Source organism: Amblyomma maculatum, chromosome 2, assembly GCF_055883805.1.
Source record: "Amblyomma maculatum isolate TAMU_Amacu chromosome 2, ASM5588380v1, whole genome shotgun sequence".
NCBI classification, from domain to species: Eukaryota; Metazoa; Arthropoda; class Arachnida; order Ixodida; family Ixodidae; genus Amblyomma; species Amblyomma maculatum.
In genome coordinates, this window is record NC_139345.1 from 183388943 (window position 1) to 183402440 (window position 13498).

At 44.6% G+C, this 13498-nt stretch overlaps 1 protein-coding gene across 1 annotated transcript in view; it reads right to left on the reverse strand.

Annotated features, from left to right (window-relative positions):
* Nucleotides 1-512: 512 nt before the first annotated feature.
* LOC146200576 (endothelin-converting enzyme 2-like) overlaps nt 513-13498 on the reverse strand; it is a 60631-nt gene continuing 47645 nt past the window's right edge. The window contains exons 9-11 of the mRNA XM_084592398.1: nt 5638-5738; nt 1954-2006; nt 513-568 (exon numbers count right to left, since the gene is read on the reverse strand). Coding sequence (XP_084448524.1) covers nt 513-568; nt 1954-2006; nt 5638-5738 — 210 coding nt within the window. The remainder of the gene's footprint in view (nt 569-1953; nt 2007-5637; nt 5739-13498) is intronic.

A 13498-nucleotide genomic window follows, 5' to 3' on the forward strand; every position in this document is an offset into this window, starting at 1 on the left:
TTATTTTCATGAGGTGGAGAGCGATAGTAGCCGACAGCAGAGGCTGCTTCCGGTCAAGCATAAATAGATTAGCAGAGGAGTACTCCGTTAACACGCCGTTTTGGGCGAAGTCATTAACTTCGCGCCGCTTTCGCCGTTGAGCTTCGCGATAAGTCGCCAGCTTGACAGCGGGTCGATGTCAACGCTCTCCTTTTACGTTAAATATAAAGTTACAACACGCACGCACGCACGCACGCGCACACACACACACACACACACACACACACACACACACACACACACACACACACACACACACACACACGCACACGCACACGCACACGCACACGCACACACACACACACACACACACACACACACACACACACACACACACACACACACACACACACACACACACACACACACACATGCCTGCGTCTGTGTGAGTGTGTGCGTGCTTACATGTATAAAAAGAATAATATATAAAGGTACGTATAAGGTAAGAGTGAGTACAGAAATCAAGGACGTGCTTACGGGAAGAGCTTGTCGTACAGGAAAGGCTTTTGCACAGATGTGAAGGGAATAACTGAAAGAAAAAGAAATAGAGCAGAATAACGGAAAAGAACGGAACGCTCTCCCTTATGAGTAGGAAGCAGGCTTATCTGTTTATTTATTTTCAAATATTGCGCACCATATCTAGCTTAGGCAGGAGGGTTGAGCGGGAGGAGACACATAAAGTAGAATAGTGTCCCGCTAAAGGGCGCTTCCAAATATCAGATACGTGGGAAAAACAGAGACAAGAGGCTACAAAAACAAAGAACTAGAAATAGACGCTCCAGTTCCTTCTTAGTGGAGCCTCAACAAAAAATAAAAACAATAAATAAAGGGCAAAGCTTTCCACTCACAGGTTTTGGAAAGATATATCTCCTAATGTATTAATTCCGGTGGAAACTTAGGCCAGCCAATGTTCCTAAGCATGCGTTGTATTTATCATACACTGAGTTCCTGTAGTAGATTTGTGTCGGTGCATGGCGATCGGGAGAGCTGTGTTTCTGCCAACTAGGATAGGCTTACTGTGATAAGAGGGCAGCAGGTGAATAGAATGATCTGGGCAGCCCTGTGTGAATTCACGAACAGAGGAATGAATAATAAAAAAATATCTGTCGATACCTCTAAGAATAGATTCTAAACCAAGAGTTTCACATTTTGGCTGCCTACTACAGCGCAGTTATTTTTCTTTTTCAAAGTTTCACATTTTCATGTTTCACATGCTTGCACAGGTAGTACGGCCAGCAGGAGTTGTCGCACTAAGGTTTGGAAGGAGTGGGGCAGTATTAAAAAAAATAGTGCCAAAAGTTTATGGGAAGTTTTCTCTCTTTTAAGTTTATGGAGTATGCGCTGCAGTAGCTGTGGAGTTAGCAGGTAACAAGCTGTCTCTGTACTAGTGGTCTCTTCAGCTTAAACATCGCAGGCAGTCGAACAGACTTAGTTGTGAGCAGTCCTCCAATGCAGCGGGCCTCATGATCATTGCCTGAGTATCGGTTCTTCAGTAGGGATTACATCAAACTATTGTGGCGTGTAAATTGTTAATATTGTTAACAGGTTGTAAATGCTAAGCATCTAGTGTACTTCCTTGGTTCCGGACAGCCTACGCACAAGCATGGGCGGAATATCTCCGGAAGTATTCAAACACAGCCCTCTATACTCAGAAATTGTCGCTGTACCTCATGTGTGGAATCCAGAGCATTGAGCTATAGTGCGTTGGAGAAGAGTGTTTAGACTTCTGTTCCAAAAACAATCGCTGACATATGAATCCATGCGCTCACTCTGCTGCCAGGCAACGAGAAAACCAGCCATTACAGTGAACCATACATACTATCTCTCTCGGAACTTAGGCGGTAGGCTGAAAAGAGTGACGCTAGGCGTATATGCTAAGGTGGCTCAGAGAAGTAGTGAGCAAGGGTCACTCACCTAACGTGTTGCGAAATACATCGTAAAAGGGCGACACGTCGAGGAAAGCCCAGCTGGAATGAAAAGAACACAACCGTGCACTCGTGTTAAAGTCAGGGTTAGTCGTTTAACGATTATGTGCTTTCGAGGCTGCCCGTTGGCATGTGCAGAAAACGCTCTAAAGACCATTTGCGTTCTTTTGTTTATTGGTGTGGGTATGTTCGTTTTGATTGCCAACAATTTCGAGAAAATAGAGAAAAACACGGAGGCGTTCACAAAAAATACGAAACCCAAAGAACGCGAAAAAAAAGGAAGTTTTAAATTAATAAATATTTTAATTAACTTATATGTCTTCGGCTGACGACAGTACTCGTACAGTTTTTTGTGCACTTTTGGCGGTTTCGGAGGCTACCTTACGTTCCTACAAATGGTGTGTAGAGCTAGTGCTAACTAGGGACGCCGGCGCATGCTGTGAAATATTGCGATTGTAGCGGTGTTGGCAGCGTTGGTTTGTCAGGTACTACAACAGTGCTCCACGAGTGCCGTCAGCCGAAAACACCACAGACTTTTCACCTTGCGTATAGGCGATGCTTCGAACTGACTTATAAGTACACCTTAGGTATCGCATGACCAGCACAAATGGTGAACCCGAGAGTAGTGCCACTGAAAGGAGGTTTTACTCGTATGATTGTAGCTATGTCGAGGAGAGCAAAAACTTCCGTTGCGGGAGAGAGCAAGCTAACGCAGTCTTTAAGCGGAGTTGCAGAAACGTGGTTGCTCGTACCTGCATGAACGTTTTGTAAAGACCCCCAGACGACATGCCGTGATGAATAATAGCCCTCTGGTTTTTGTGAAGGTGCTCTTCTTTTTTAGTCCAAGCAATTTTACACACATACGCAGCTTCAGGCGTCACAAAGCGCTTCGTCCTAGTGGGAATTTGGGCTATCATTTACCCAGTGACGTCGCTAGGCTCACCCGCACCCGGTGCAAAGGTCCCCCCCCCCCCTCCCCTCTCCAATCCCCGCGTTTTAAGCATCGAATCGCAACTTCCTTTTCTACCTCCTATGTGCTCACGGTTTGCTTTGAAGTCAAGTTCGCTCTTCACCCAATCACGCAGTGCGAGTGAAGTGGCATTTTAACACGCAGCGATCGTGCCCCATGACTGGTGATTCAGCAAAAGATCACATCAGAAGCGCATATTCCGAAAAAGATAGAAACAGTAGCGCGTGTAAGTTGTGAGGAAATTCACTGAGCAATCCAAGCGGCTTGAGACAGGTGATTGCCCAGTATGTAAACACGCGTTGTAGTTAGGTCTCAAGCAGAGCCTTACAGATGTCACATGCATAGGTGAAAGGCTTGTACACATTTAAATTTTCTCCTCTCCTTTCCTCTAAGAGGTGTAAGCAGACTTTGTCATCCAAACTGTGAAATTACCAATGCGCATTGATTCCATACCAGCTGAAAACATTAATCGCGAAACGGCTTTTTTAAGCTGGGCTCGACGGTGGGCGTCTCCAGACTCATTCTCTTTAACGCTTTCAGTTCCGTTTCTCATTTTAACAATGGTTTGCTTTTTCCAGAGAAAAAAAGGTAAGAGCCGCAATAATGCACTATGGGAGCACCCTTGAGTACATTCACTCCCAATTCCCCTTTTTGAAAAACCTGGCCTTGCTAAAGGTGGCTTCCTTCTCATCATTTTTTTTTTCTAGTCAGTGCGTAGTGATCAGACTTGCCATTCTACTGAGGAACAGGCATTCCGTGCCTTTCGGTGTTTGAAAAGTGTGAGGCGAATGTGTGACTCGGTCGAGGAGCGAGAAAGGCACAGGAGATAAATGAACATCACAAAAGACTGCCGGAGAGATACTGCCAGCGGTCCTCGCTTGGGAGAGGAGAGTGAGCTGCACCTACAAAGAAAAAAATAAAAACAAACGGATGTCGTCTAACACGCTTCTGCGCATGGGATTTCCGATGGGTATCGACTTAATGCTGGTGTTTTCAGGGCACACGCACGTGCACAGGCCCGGTCCAACATTAAAATGGCGTGGAGTCTCTGTCATAAACTAAGGCATGTGTTTTCAAGCGCTCCTCACGAGAAAATAATTCCTCCTACGAGAATATTACGCTTGACGCATTGTTGCATCTTTACAAAGGAATTAATTTTGCCTTCCGCCCCTTTCTCTCACTGTCATGAGCGCTGCACCCGGTTACTGTTTGGCTGTACTCATCTACGTGGGTTCAAACCGGGGGATGAAGAGACCGTTACTCAAGGAAAGTACCACAGGGATGACGTTGCGCATAACGGCAGCGAATTCCTGCTTGTAAATATTTCATCCTATCCCATGTTATGTACCTGGTGTTGTTGCGCAGTTATATATAAATCAAAGTAATCTTCCTTGGCTGTTTTTTCTGATTTCCGGCGATGGTTCTGTGGTTAAAAAATCACCCGTGGGAAATTTTCTAGGCGATTATGTTAGCCTATCCCTCATGGTGGGTTAGAAATATTTATTTTGACTTCGAAACATTCAACTACAATGCCGAAGATCTAGCCGCGGCTTTGAAAGCAAAATAAACATTGACGAGGCTTTTAGAGTACTTCTCAGTAAGACTATTAAAGCAAACAATACGAACAAATCTTGACGAGACGTGCACCCCAACGTTATGTTATGCAATCATTGGCGGGTTACATTTAATATACGCTACTGCCCCGAACCTGGTTTATTATCCGCTCGACTTGTGTGTTTTCCGAACGTGCTGCTTACTGTTAAAGGTAAGCAACGAAGGATCCTTACAGGGCAGCTTTCAGGGTCTTTTGAGGAAGGACTTCAAAAGTCAGGAGGTGTAAAACATTACGTGCACGCCTAAGGCACCTTAAAGCAGTTTAGACATTATTTCTCACGCTGCAAAATCAGGTTATGGACTTTCATCATTGTGTGTAAGGTCTTCCGCAGCCAACTTTACTGAATGGCATCACTTGTGAAATCGGGTCACGTTAAGTGATACATGATCACTGACTTATCTCGACCAATGAGGGAATTTTCCGGCACCACGTCGAATTATATTCACTTCATTGAGTGATCTTGTTAATTGCGACAGGTGGCTTTTGGAAGATAGATTTATGACTCCATTATTTGAGGTATGGTGGCTTCCCGCCGAATGGGGCTTCCGATGCTTTTACAACAAAAACCTAAGCCAGCGAGATCGATTACACCGAAACAGTATTTAGTGCAGCTTCGCAGGCCACAAGCAAAAGTAAAAAACAAAACAAAAACACGTTATGCACTGTATTAGCATGAGAAACGTTCTAACTCAAGCGCACATTTAGGAGTATTTTCCTCTTCAAGCACTGCCCTCGATGGTACCCGTATTCATTCTTCGGAATCATATTTAAAGGCCTGCGGGGCTACTTGCCGACTAGAACAACATTTGACACAAATTCTGTTCAAAACTTTCTTGCAGCTGCTGAGGGCCTATAGATGAGAGAGAGAGATGAGGGCCTATGGATGAGTCGAATAACATTGTGTTGGAGAGTATATGAAAGAACAGTGTAGCATTGTTCCCGCCGGAACCCGACAGGCAACCGTCCATTGCGGATTACTGAAACCACAGTTCCTCCCCTATTTGTACTTCGACTTTACAGCCGGCGTGATGTCAAAAGCGCCATAAAAACAATGCGGGCGCAAAAAGTTAGAACGGCAAACAAGAAACCTTTGTTGCGCGGGTGCCGTCAGCGACCATCGATTCTCCATCGCCAGTGATGAAAGCGTCAAGAAGCCGTCGAGGACGCGGGACGAGCTGATGTCGCGGGCCTGCAGAGAAACGCACGCATCCTGTTAGCTGCTCACGCACACTGCAGTGCTAGATTAAAATGACACAATGGGGCACAATGGAAAGCCAGATAGTCTGATAAAGAGCCATTAAGGATAGTGTTCCTTCAAATGATCAAATGGAATAAACGGAACTCGTTGGATGTTCCGCACATTTAAAACGGTGTGTTTTTTTCTTATGGGCTTTTCACTGCAATAAACTCTGCATGGTGGTAACCTGTGTTGTGGACAAGGTAGACTAAAGGCGCTTTTATTCTTCATAGGCACTACGCAACAACAGAACGGGCGCCATGCTCTTCAGGCAACTGCTGTAATTACAAGCTCCCCTCTTCCATGCTGCAGCCCTTCAAGGTATAAAATGAAATTATGCCTCCAGCGAGGCAATGATCTTTCCCGTTCTTAAAACGGCCTCACAATGAAAGGAAAAAACCGATGTTTTATACTGTGCTCACAAAAATACCTAAGCATTAAACGCTCTGCGGTTGATGAGATACAAGCACCACCGGGAATAACAATGTTATATGCACGAATAGCTTTTGCCGAGAGCAGAACAGATGCAGTGAATGCCCCATGCACTTCGGTACTCCCTGAAGCGTGAACAATGACAGGATTTACAGAGGCTTTAGCCGAACTGGGAATGCCGTACCGACATGTCATTCATGCGAATAGTTTGCCACCGGCGTATCCGGGTGTAACATGGCCAAGCTTTTGGCTAGAACAAGCAGTCCCGTTGAAGGGGCAACTCACATGTTTGCGCGAGATCCTACTCTTATCCCACCAAATACTACGCATTAGCATGTCTGCGGCGGCAGATCCTATCCGCAGCCTTGCAGATGTGCGCCATACATTTCTAGCCAGGTACGAGCCCCACTGCGGACATCATGCAGTCTGAGTTCCAGTGAACAGAATGATAAAAAGAAGTTTGGACAAATTATTGGTATGGGTTCTTGAAAATAATTTCTTCAGATATTGTATCGTTTCGCAATAACAATAAATCTCCCCAGGCTTGTAGTTTTAGCGCGAAAGTACTACTGTTAACCCCGTTTAACCAAACTAACAATCTTATGGCTTGTACGACCTTAAAGTCGGCATTGGTCAACTTAGCTTAGCAGCATCTGCTGCGATCAGGGAAAGAGGACTGGTCGGAGTGGAGCAGATCCGACGCCATGTGCTTATCGTGGACTCGACCGCGGAACCCCGTAGCTTTTGGTGCAGCAGGTGCCTTCTTAAGTGCGTGTTTAAGTGCCACTCTCTCGCCCTGTGGATTGCACGTCATCATATTCACCAAACTCCACCCACGGAGAAACGAATCAACACATGAGGCCCGAAATTTAGGCAGACAAATGCCAAGTTACGTCTGAAAGCAATTAAATGTAAATGGACACTATAGGTCTCGACGTAGTCACGCGATATTACGTCGAATGGCGGAGTCAGCTTATCACTGTATATATATATATATATATATATATATATATATATATATATATATATATATATATATATATATAAGCAGATCAATTAAGGGGAAACGAGGGTGCTCGTTATAATAGATGAACGAAAGAAGCCAACAGTCAGCGAGGCCAAGGAAAGCGTTGGGGATGGTACTTTATGTCTTTTTTTTAATGTTTACTTTGGATAATCACAGAAATTAGTAATGTAATCTGTTTAGGGGAAAGATAATTAAACACAAAGTAGAAGAAAAAACAACGTGCCGATGGTGGGAACCGAACCCACGACCTCCGCATATCGCGTCCGGTGCTCTTCCAACTGAGCTACATCGGCCGCTGTCCCCCCTGCTACTTGCTTGGGTATTTATGTTGTCTGTATACGAACCTTGAGAGTGTTCACCAGCGCCACCCTCAGCCATAGCGGCGGACGTAGAACGTCCTTTGTTACCGCCAGCGTCACGTAGAACGTGATCAAGAGCGAGGGTGAAAGCTGTGCTAGAACCCTCTTACGCTACCTATGGCTTCAAGACTGCCAGAACCGAGACCCCCGTAAGCTACATGCAGATCAGTTAAGGGGAAATGAGGGTGCTCGTTATAATACATGAAGGAAAGAAGCCAACAGTCGGCGAGGCCAAGGAAAGCGTTGGGGATGGTACGTTATGTCTTTTTTTTTAATGTTTACTTGGATAATCACAGAAATTAGTAATGTAATCTGTTTAGGGGAAAGATAATTAAACACAAAGTAGAAGAAAAAACAACGTGCCGATGGTGGGAACCGAATCCACTGCTTCATAATTTAGCCTGCCGTGGATGTCCCGAAAACTTCGTGCTTCTTGAATCCCTGCGTCGGTGCCGTGGACTGGTGGATGAAGTGCCTTCCATTCTATAATAATATGTTTAATATTTTCCGTGGTTTTCATGCAGCAGCCCCAAATGTCATATGTGCTGACGAATGTTTCCCTGTAGCATTTCGTACTCAAGCAACCAGCCGTAGCCTCAAAAAGTAAACCACTACCTTTGCAAAGGTAAAAAAACTTTGCTTTTGAATATTGTTAGTCGATAAAGCTCTATCGTCGGTTTGTCCAGCATTCTCTTTTGCCAGTGTGCAATTTCTGAGGATTTAGCTTTTTTTTTAGGGTGATTTTTTGTATCGTTTTCCTCTCTATGACATTTGTAATTATTCCCAAGCCATCTAGTTCTCCTCCATGTCGCATCAATAGTGCACCGATACAGGTTCCTGAAAATCATTGCCGCCCAGCCCTTCTCATTCATTTGCCTCAACCGTTCTTCATAGTGCGTGTTACTTTTCGCCTCCCGCTCTTTGAACGTCGACCATCACAAATCGCCTTGAACTTCCTCATAAGTAGTGGCTCCTTGTGCCCCCAGAGCAAGTCTGCCGATTGTCCTCTGCTTTATTTCTAGCGCCGAAGTTGTGGCAGATCCCAATGCCAGCACAGCGCTTGAAAACGTCAAGCCTGGTACTATTGTGCCTTCCAGATTCCTCGAATAACTTCATATTTGTTATATACCCAGAGGCCGCGCTTTTTCATGACAGCAGCGTTTCGTTTTGCATACTTTACAATTTCCTCTCTGTGATCCCGCAAGCAGTCTGTGCCATTGTTTATCTAAATAACAAGCTTCTTCCACGCTTTAACTCTAGGTAGCTCTAAGTTTTGTAACATAATTGTGCAGGGCTCATCATTAAAAACCGTGAATCCTGATTTCTCTGCACTAAATCTTAATCTCAGAACTTCTGCCTCTCCTCCACAACTGTCTGCCAAGTATTGGAGGCCTTCCAGGGTATCTGCTAGAAGAACAATACCATCTACATATATCCGTCCCGGTATGCAACTAGATTCAAATTCACCCCACCCTCTTTCCCTCCCCTTCCGCCATGACATCGTAAAATCCAATCCGTTCGATTCTAACTTCGGTTAAATCACTCTATTGTAGACCATGAATAGAAGTAGTGATAGAGGACATCCCTGCCTAGGTCCCTTTTTGCGCAACTTTTTTGCACCACCCAATGCCTACCAATTCATTGCTACATTATTCCCCTTGCAAGTCTCTTTCAGTAACCTTATCATTTCCTTGAACATAAACGCTTTTTCCAGAATTTGCTACATCACTGTGCGGTTTACACTATCGTAAGCCCCTTTGATATCCGAAAACGCCATCCATAGTGGTCGTTCTGCAATTGTCCCGATTTCAATGCATTGTGTGACTGCGAATAATTCATCGTCTAGGACGATGCCTGAAGCCGTTCTGCAGTTCACCTAGTACCTCCCCCTCATTACCTCCCCATCCCAAGTCCATCCTGATAATTGATCTTTGGTTATCTGCCTTGTTATTCTACACAATGCCGATGCCACTGTTAATGGCTTATAAGACTATTTGATCTTTTTCAGATTTTACTTTGTATAGAAGGCTCATTCTACTCTCTCGCCAGCTTGCTGGGATATCTATCATTCTTCAGTGCGTCACTTAAGAGCAGCATACACAGCCGTTTTTGTTTCTTTACCAAGCACTGCAGTTAGTCTCATTGCCATTTTGTGCAAGCCTGTTGCTGTATGCAAAGGCACCTTCTTGTCCGCTATTTCCCAATCCAATTTGTCAATGTCGATGGTAAAAACTTCCTCTTTGTAATGACCCGCATCAAGGTTACTACCACTGCCGTCGTCACACTGTTTAGAAGCCTCTTCTAGCTGTTCGAAAATGAATTGCATGACATCTTCATTTTCCAGCAGAGTATCGTACTCATCCTTTATATTGCGGTGCATCTCTTCTGGCTTCTCGCCAAGTGCGTTCAGATGGTTCCAGAATTTCCTAGGTGCCTGCTTATTAATTTTCCGGATATCTGCCATCCACCTCTCGGTTGTATCATTAATGTTTTTTTTTGTGTGCCAAGAATTGGCATGGTTCTTTGGTTTCTTTTATTCGTCCCATTTCTGCTGAAGTTCAAGCAGGGTCTATTTTCTTTTTTTTTCTTGCTTTTCGATGAGCGCTGGAAGCTGCTTGGCGTCTCGTTATTGCTTATTTAACATCTACGTCCAACTAACATTTTGGTTTCTTTTTTGCCTCTCCACTGGTTTTTATTTAGCACGAAATCTATTTCCGTCTGAATTACTTCTACATTTTCATTATATACCCATGACCGATTTGCGCTTTTTTATGCGTTTCTCTACCACTTTTGATATAGCCATCAAATGTTTGTCGCTCGTATACCGGAATCCACACTGTGCATAATGTCTCCGCTGTCCAGCGTTATCCTTCCCTTTATGCCCAGCCCTTGCCATTATTCGCTTATGTGTCGCTCCTAATACTATTTATGGTTTCCTAGTCTATTTTCATCACATCTAGTCTTTCATGTAAAACCACAGTCATTATACAGTAGTCAATGGCGGAGTGGGAAACGCCAGATTCCCACGTGATTACGCCATCACATTTTGCTTCTTTGTTTACAATAATAACGCCGTGCTGCTCACACATTGTCAACATCATTTCCACCTAATGTGAGCATTCAAATCTCCGAATATGAGTACTTATCCTTTGCTTCGCATTAGCCTGATATCTTCCAATAGACATTTCATCAAAGCTTCGTTTCTCGACCTGCTGTTGCCTGGTGTCTACAAGTACAATACTACTAACAGTAGTTTCTTGCCAGCCATGTTGAATTTAACCCACACATGCTTCTCACATCCTTTGTTTACTCGCTGCCAGGTAAGTCCGTGTCTAATCAACACTCCTACGCCACCACCTTTGCGTTGTCCACCCTGTCTATTACAACCTTCCCAACTGTACCCTGGGATAAGAGGAGCTTCTTCGCGATCCCTAAATTGCGTTTCTGTCAAGCCATATATCGCAATACCCTCTGCTTCCACCTGCTGCTTGATTTCAAGCCACTTTAATGCTGATCTTCCTCCTCGCATATTTAAGTAAGCGATAATGTTGGCATTAATCTTCTGCCTCCGTTGCTTCTTGCGACTGGTCTCAGTCCATTGTGGTTGGATGGTTCTTCAGGTCATCTTCTGTGCTCGGCGAAATGCCCTTTAGTGCTGCCCTTAGGGGCCAGAACCTGCCCGGCTCCCTTTACGCCCTCTTTCTTAGCGCTATCGGGCCCTTTAATCAAGCTACAGCTTTACCCGAGAGGCTCCATCCTATTGTTCAGCCCATGTCATAGTTGAAATGAATTATATCGCATTGGAATTGTTTTTTTTTTTGCGTCAGGTTACTCGCAGCTTCACGTTAGTTTCTACCACCTCATACCACATTGCACGTGCCAGCTTTTGACGTTTGCAGCCAAAATCTCGTCTTCCACGTGGGCGCCCTGGTAACACACTTTGGTAGTATGCACACGACGATTTCCACTCCTGAGGCCATTTCTCGGAGGCCTTTACTCCCTTCGCTATCTGCTTTGCCACCCTTTCTCCTTTACTTCGGAGAACGTCGTTTAATCCCGCGATAACTACCACAACGTTCCTCCCTTTCTTATCCTGCACGTGACATCTTGAATGGGCCATGATTTCTCCGGCGGTCCCGCCTGAAAACGTTCGTCGTTTTTCAGTCATTCCTTTATATAAGCTGCTTCACATCTGCGCATATTGGAATCGTCCACGACAATGACATGGTCATTTCCGGTCTCCTGACCTACTTCAGGTGAGTCATCCTCATTTAGGTACTCTCCTGTCTTTTCTTTATTTCGTGGGTCGATGGAAAGATGGATGGATGGAATATAGGAGCGTCCCCTTAGAGACAAGATGGTAGCAGTTGCTATCATGCTCATGCCCCCCCCCCCCCCCGGCTATATCTTAGTATTGTTTTAGATTGGCTAACTATACCATCGCTTTATTTATTGAATTTTTGTTTCTACATTACTAACATTATGTCACTTCTCTGCTTTTAGGCCACCAATCTTTCAGTCGTTTTTTGCTAGCTTCCACTGCAGGTTTATTCACCCGGCCACTGGTATCTCTAAACCTCAGAGCTTCAGGAAGAGTGACTGCGCCTGCATCGACTTCCGGATGGATACCATTACATTCGAGTATAAATGGTTAATTGTTTCTGTGAATTTACCACATACTGCACATAAGTCATCTTCCTTGTTAAATTTCTTTTTGTAGCTGCGTGTTCTAAGACACCCTGATCTAGCTTCAAAAAGTAGGGCACCCTTTCTTGAGTTATCAAAGAAAGCTTCCTTCCTGATCTGCCTTTTCCACTTTCAGTATAGTTCCACACTCTGTTTATTTTCCATCGAATTTATCCAATTTTTACCTTCTGTGTTTTTCACTTGTTGCTTAAGGCTCTTTATTTCTTCGTCCTTGTGACAAGCATACTTACTGGTCGGTTTGCTAGTTCTTTTCCTCCATTGTGCGTCAACGCCTCTTAGGTATATGTATTTAAATACTTTAGCTTGCCATCTGTTACTGTCCAATTTCTTCAGGCGTTCCTCATATATTATTTTACTTTCAGCTTCCCATACTTCGAAGGATGCACAGCCCATATCTCCCTGTACCACCTCATTTGCGGTTTTGCCGTGGGAACCCAGTGCTAATCGTCCGACGGCTCTCTGATTTATTTCTAATGTTGACTGTACCTCTGATATTAGGCACAACACCGCATTTCCAAAATTAAGCCCGGGCATCATAATTCCTTTCATCATCGTCAGCCTAATTATACCCACTGCAGGGCGAAGGCCTCTCCCATATTTCTCCATGTAACCCGGTTCTGTGCTAGCTGCATCCACTTGACCCCTGCGAACTTCTTAATCTCATCCGCCCACCTAACTTTCTGCCGCCCCCTGCTATGCTTTCCTTCCCTTGGAATCCAGTTTGTTACCCTCAGCGACCATCGGTTATCCTCTCTTCGCCCTCATGTCCTGCCCCTGTCCATTTCTCCTTCTTAATTTCTACTAGAATTTCGGTAACTTGAGTTATTTCTCTGACCCACTCTGCACGCTTTCTATCTCTTAAAGTTACCCCTACCATTTTTCGTTCCATAGCCCCCTGGGTTGTCCTCAACTTAAGTAGAACTCTCTTGGTTAGCCTCCACGTTTCAGCCCCATAGGTGAGTGTAGGCAAGATGCAACTGTTGTATACTTTCCTCTTGAGCGATACCGGTAAGCTGCTAGTCATAATCTGCGAGTGCTTGCCAAATGCGCTCCATCCCAATCTTATTCTTCTTGTTATTTCCTTTTCGTGGTCCTAAGTAGACATATTCGCCTACTACTTCCAGTATTTCGCTACCTAATGTAAACTGCTGTTCCTTCCCGAGGCTGTTGAACATTACCTTAGTCTT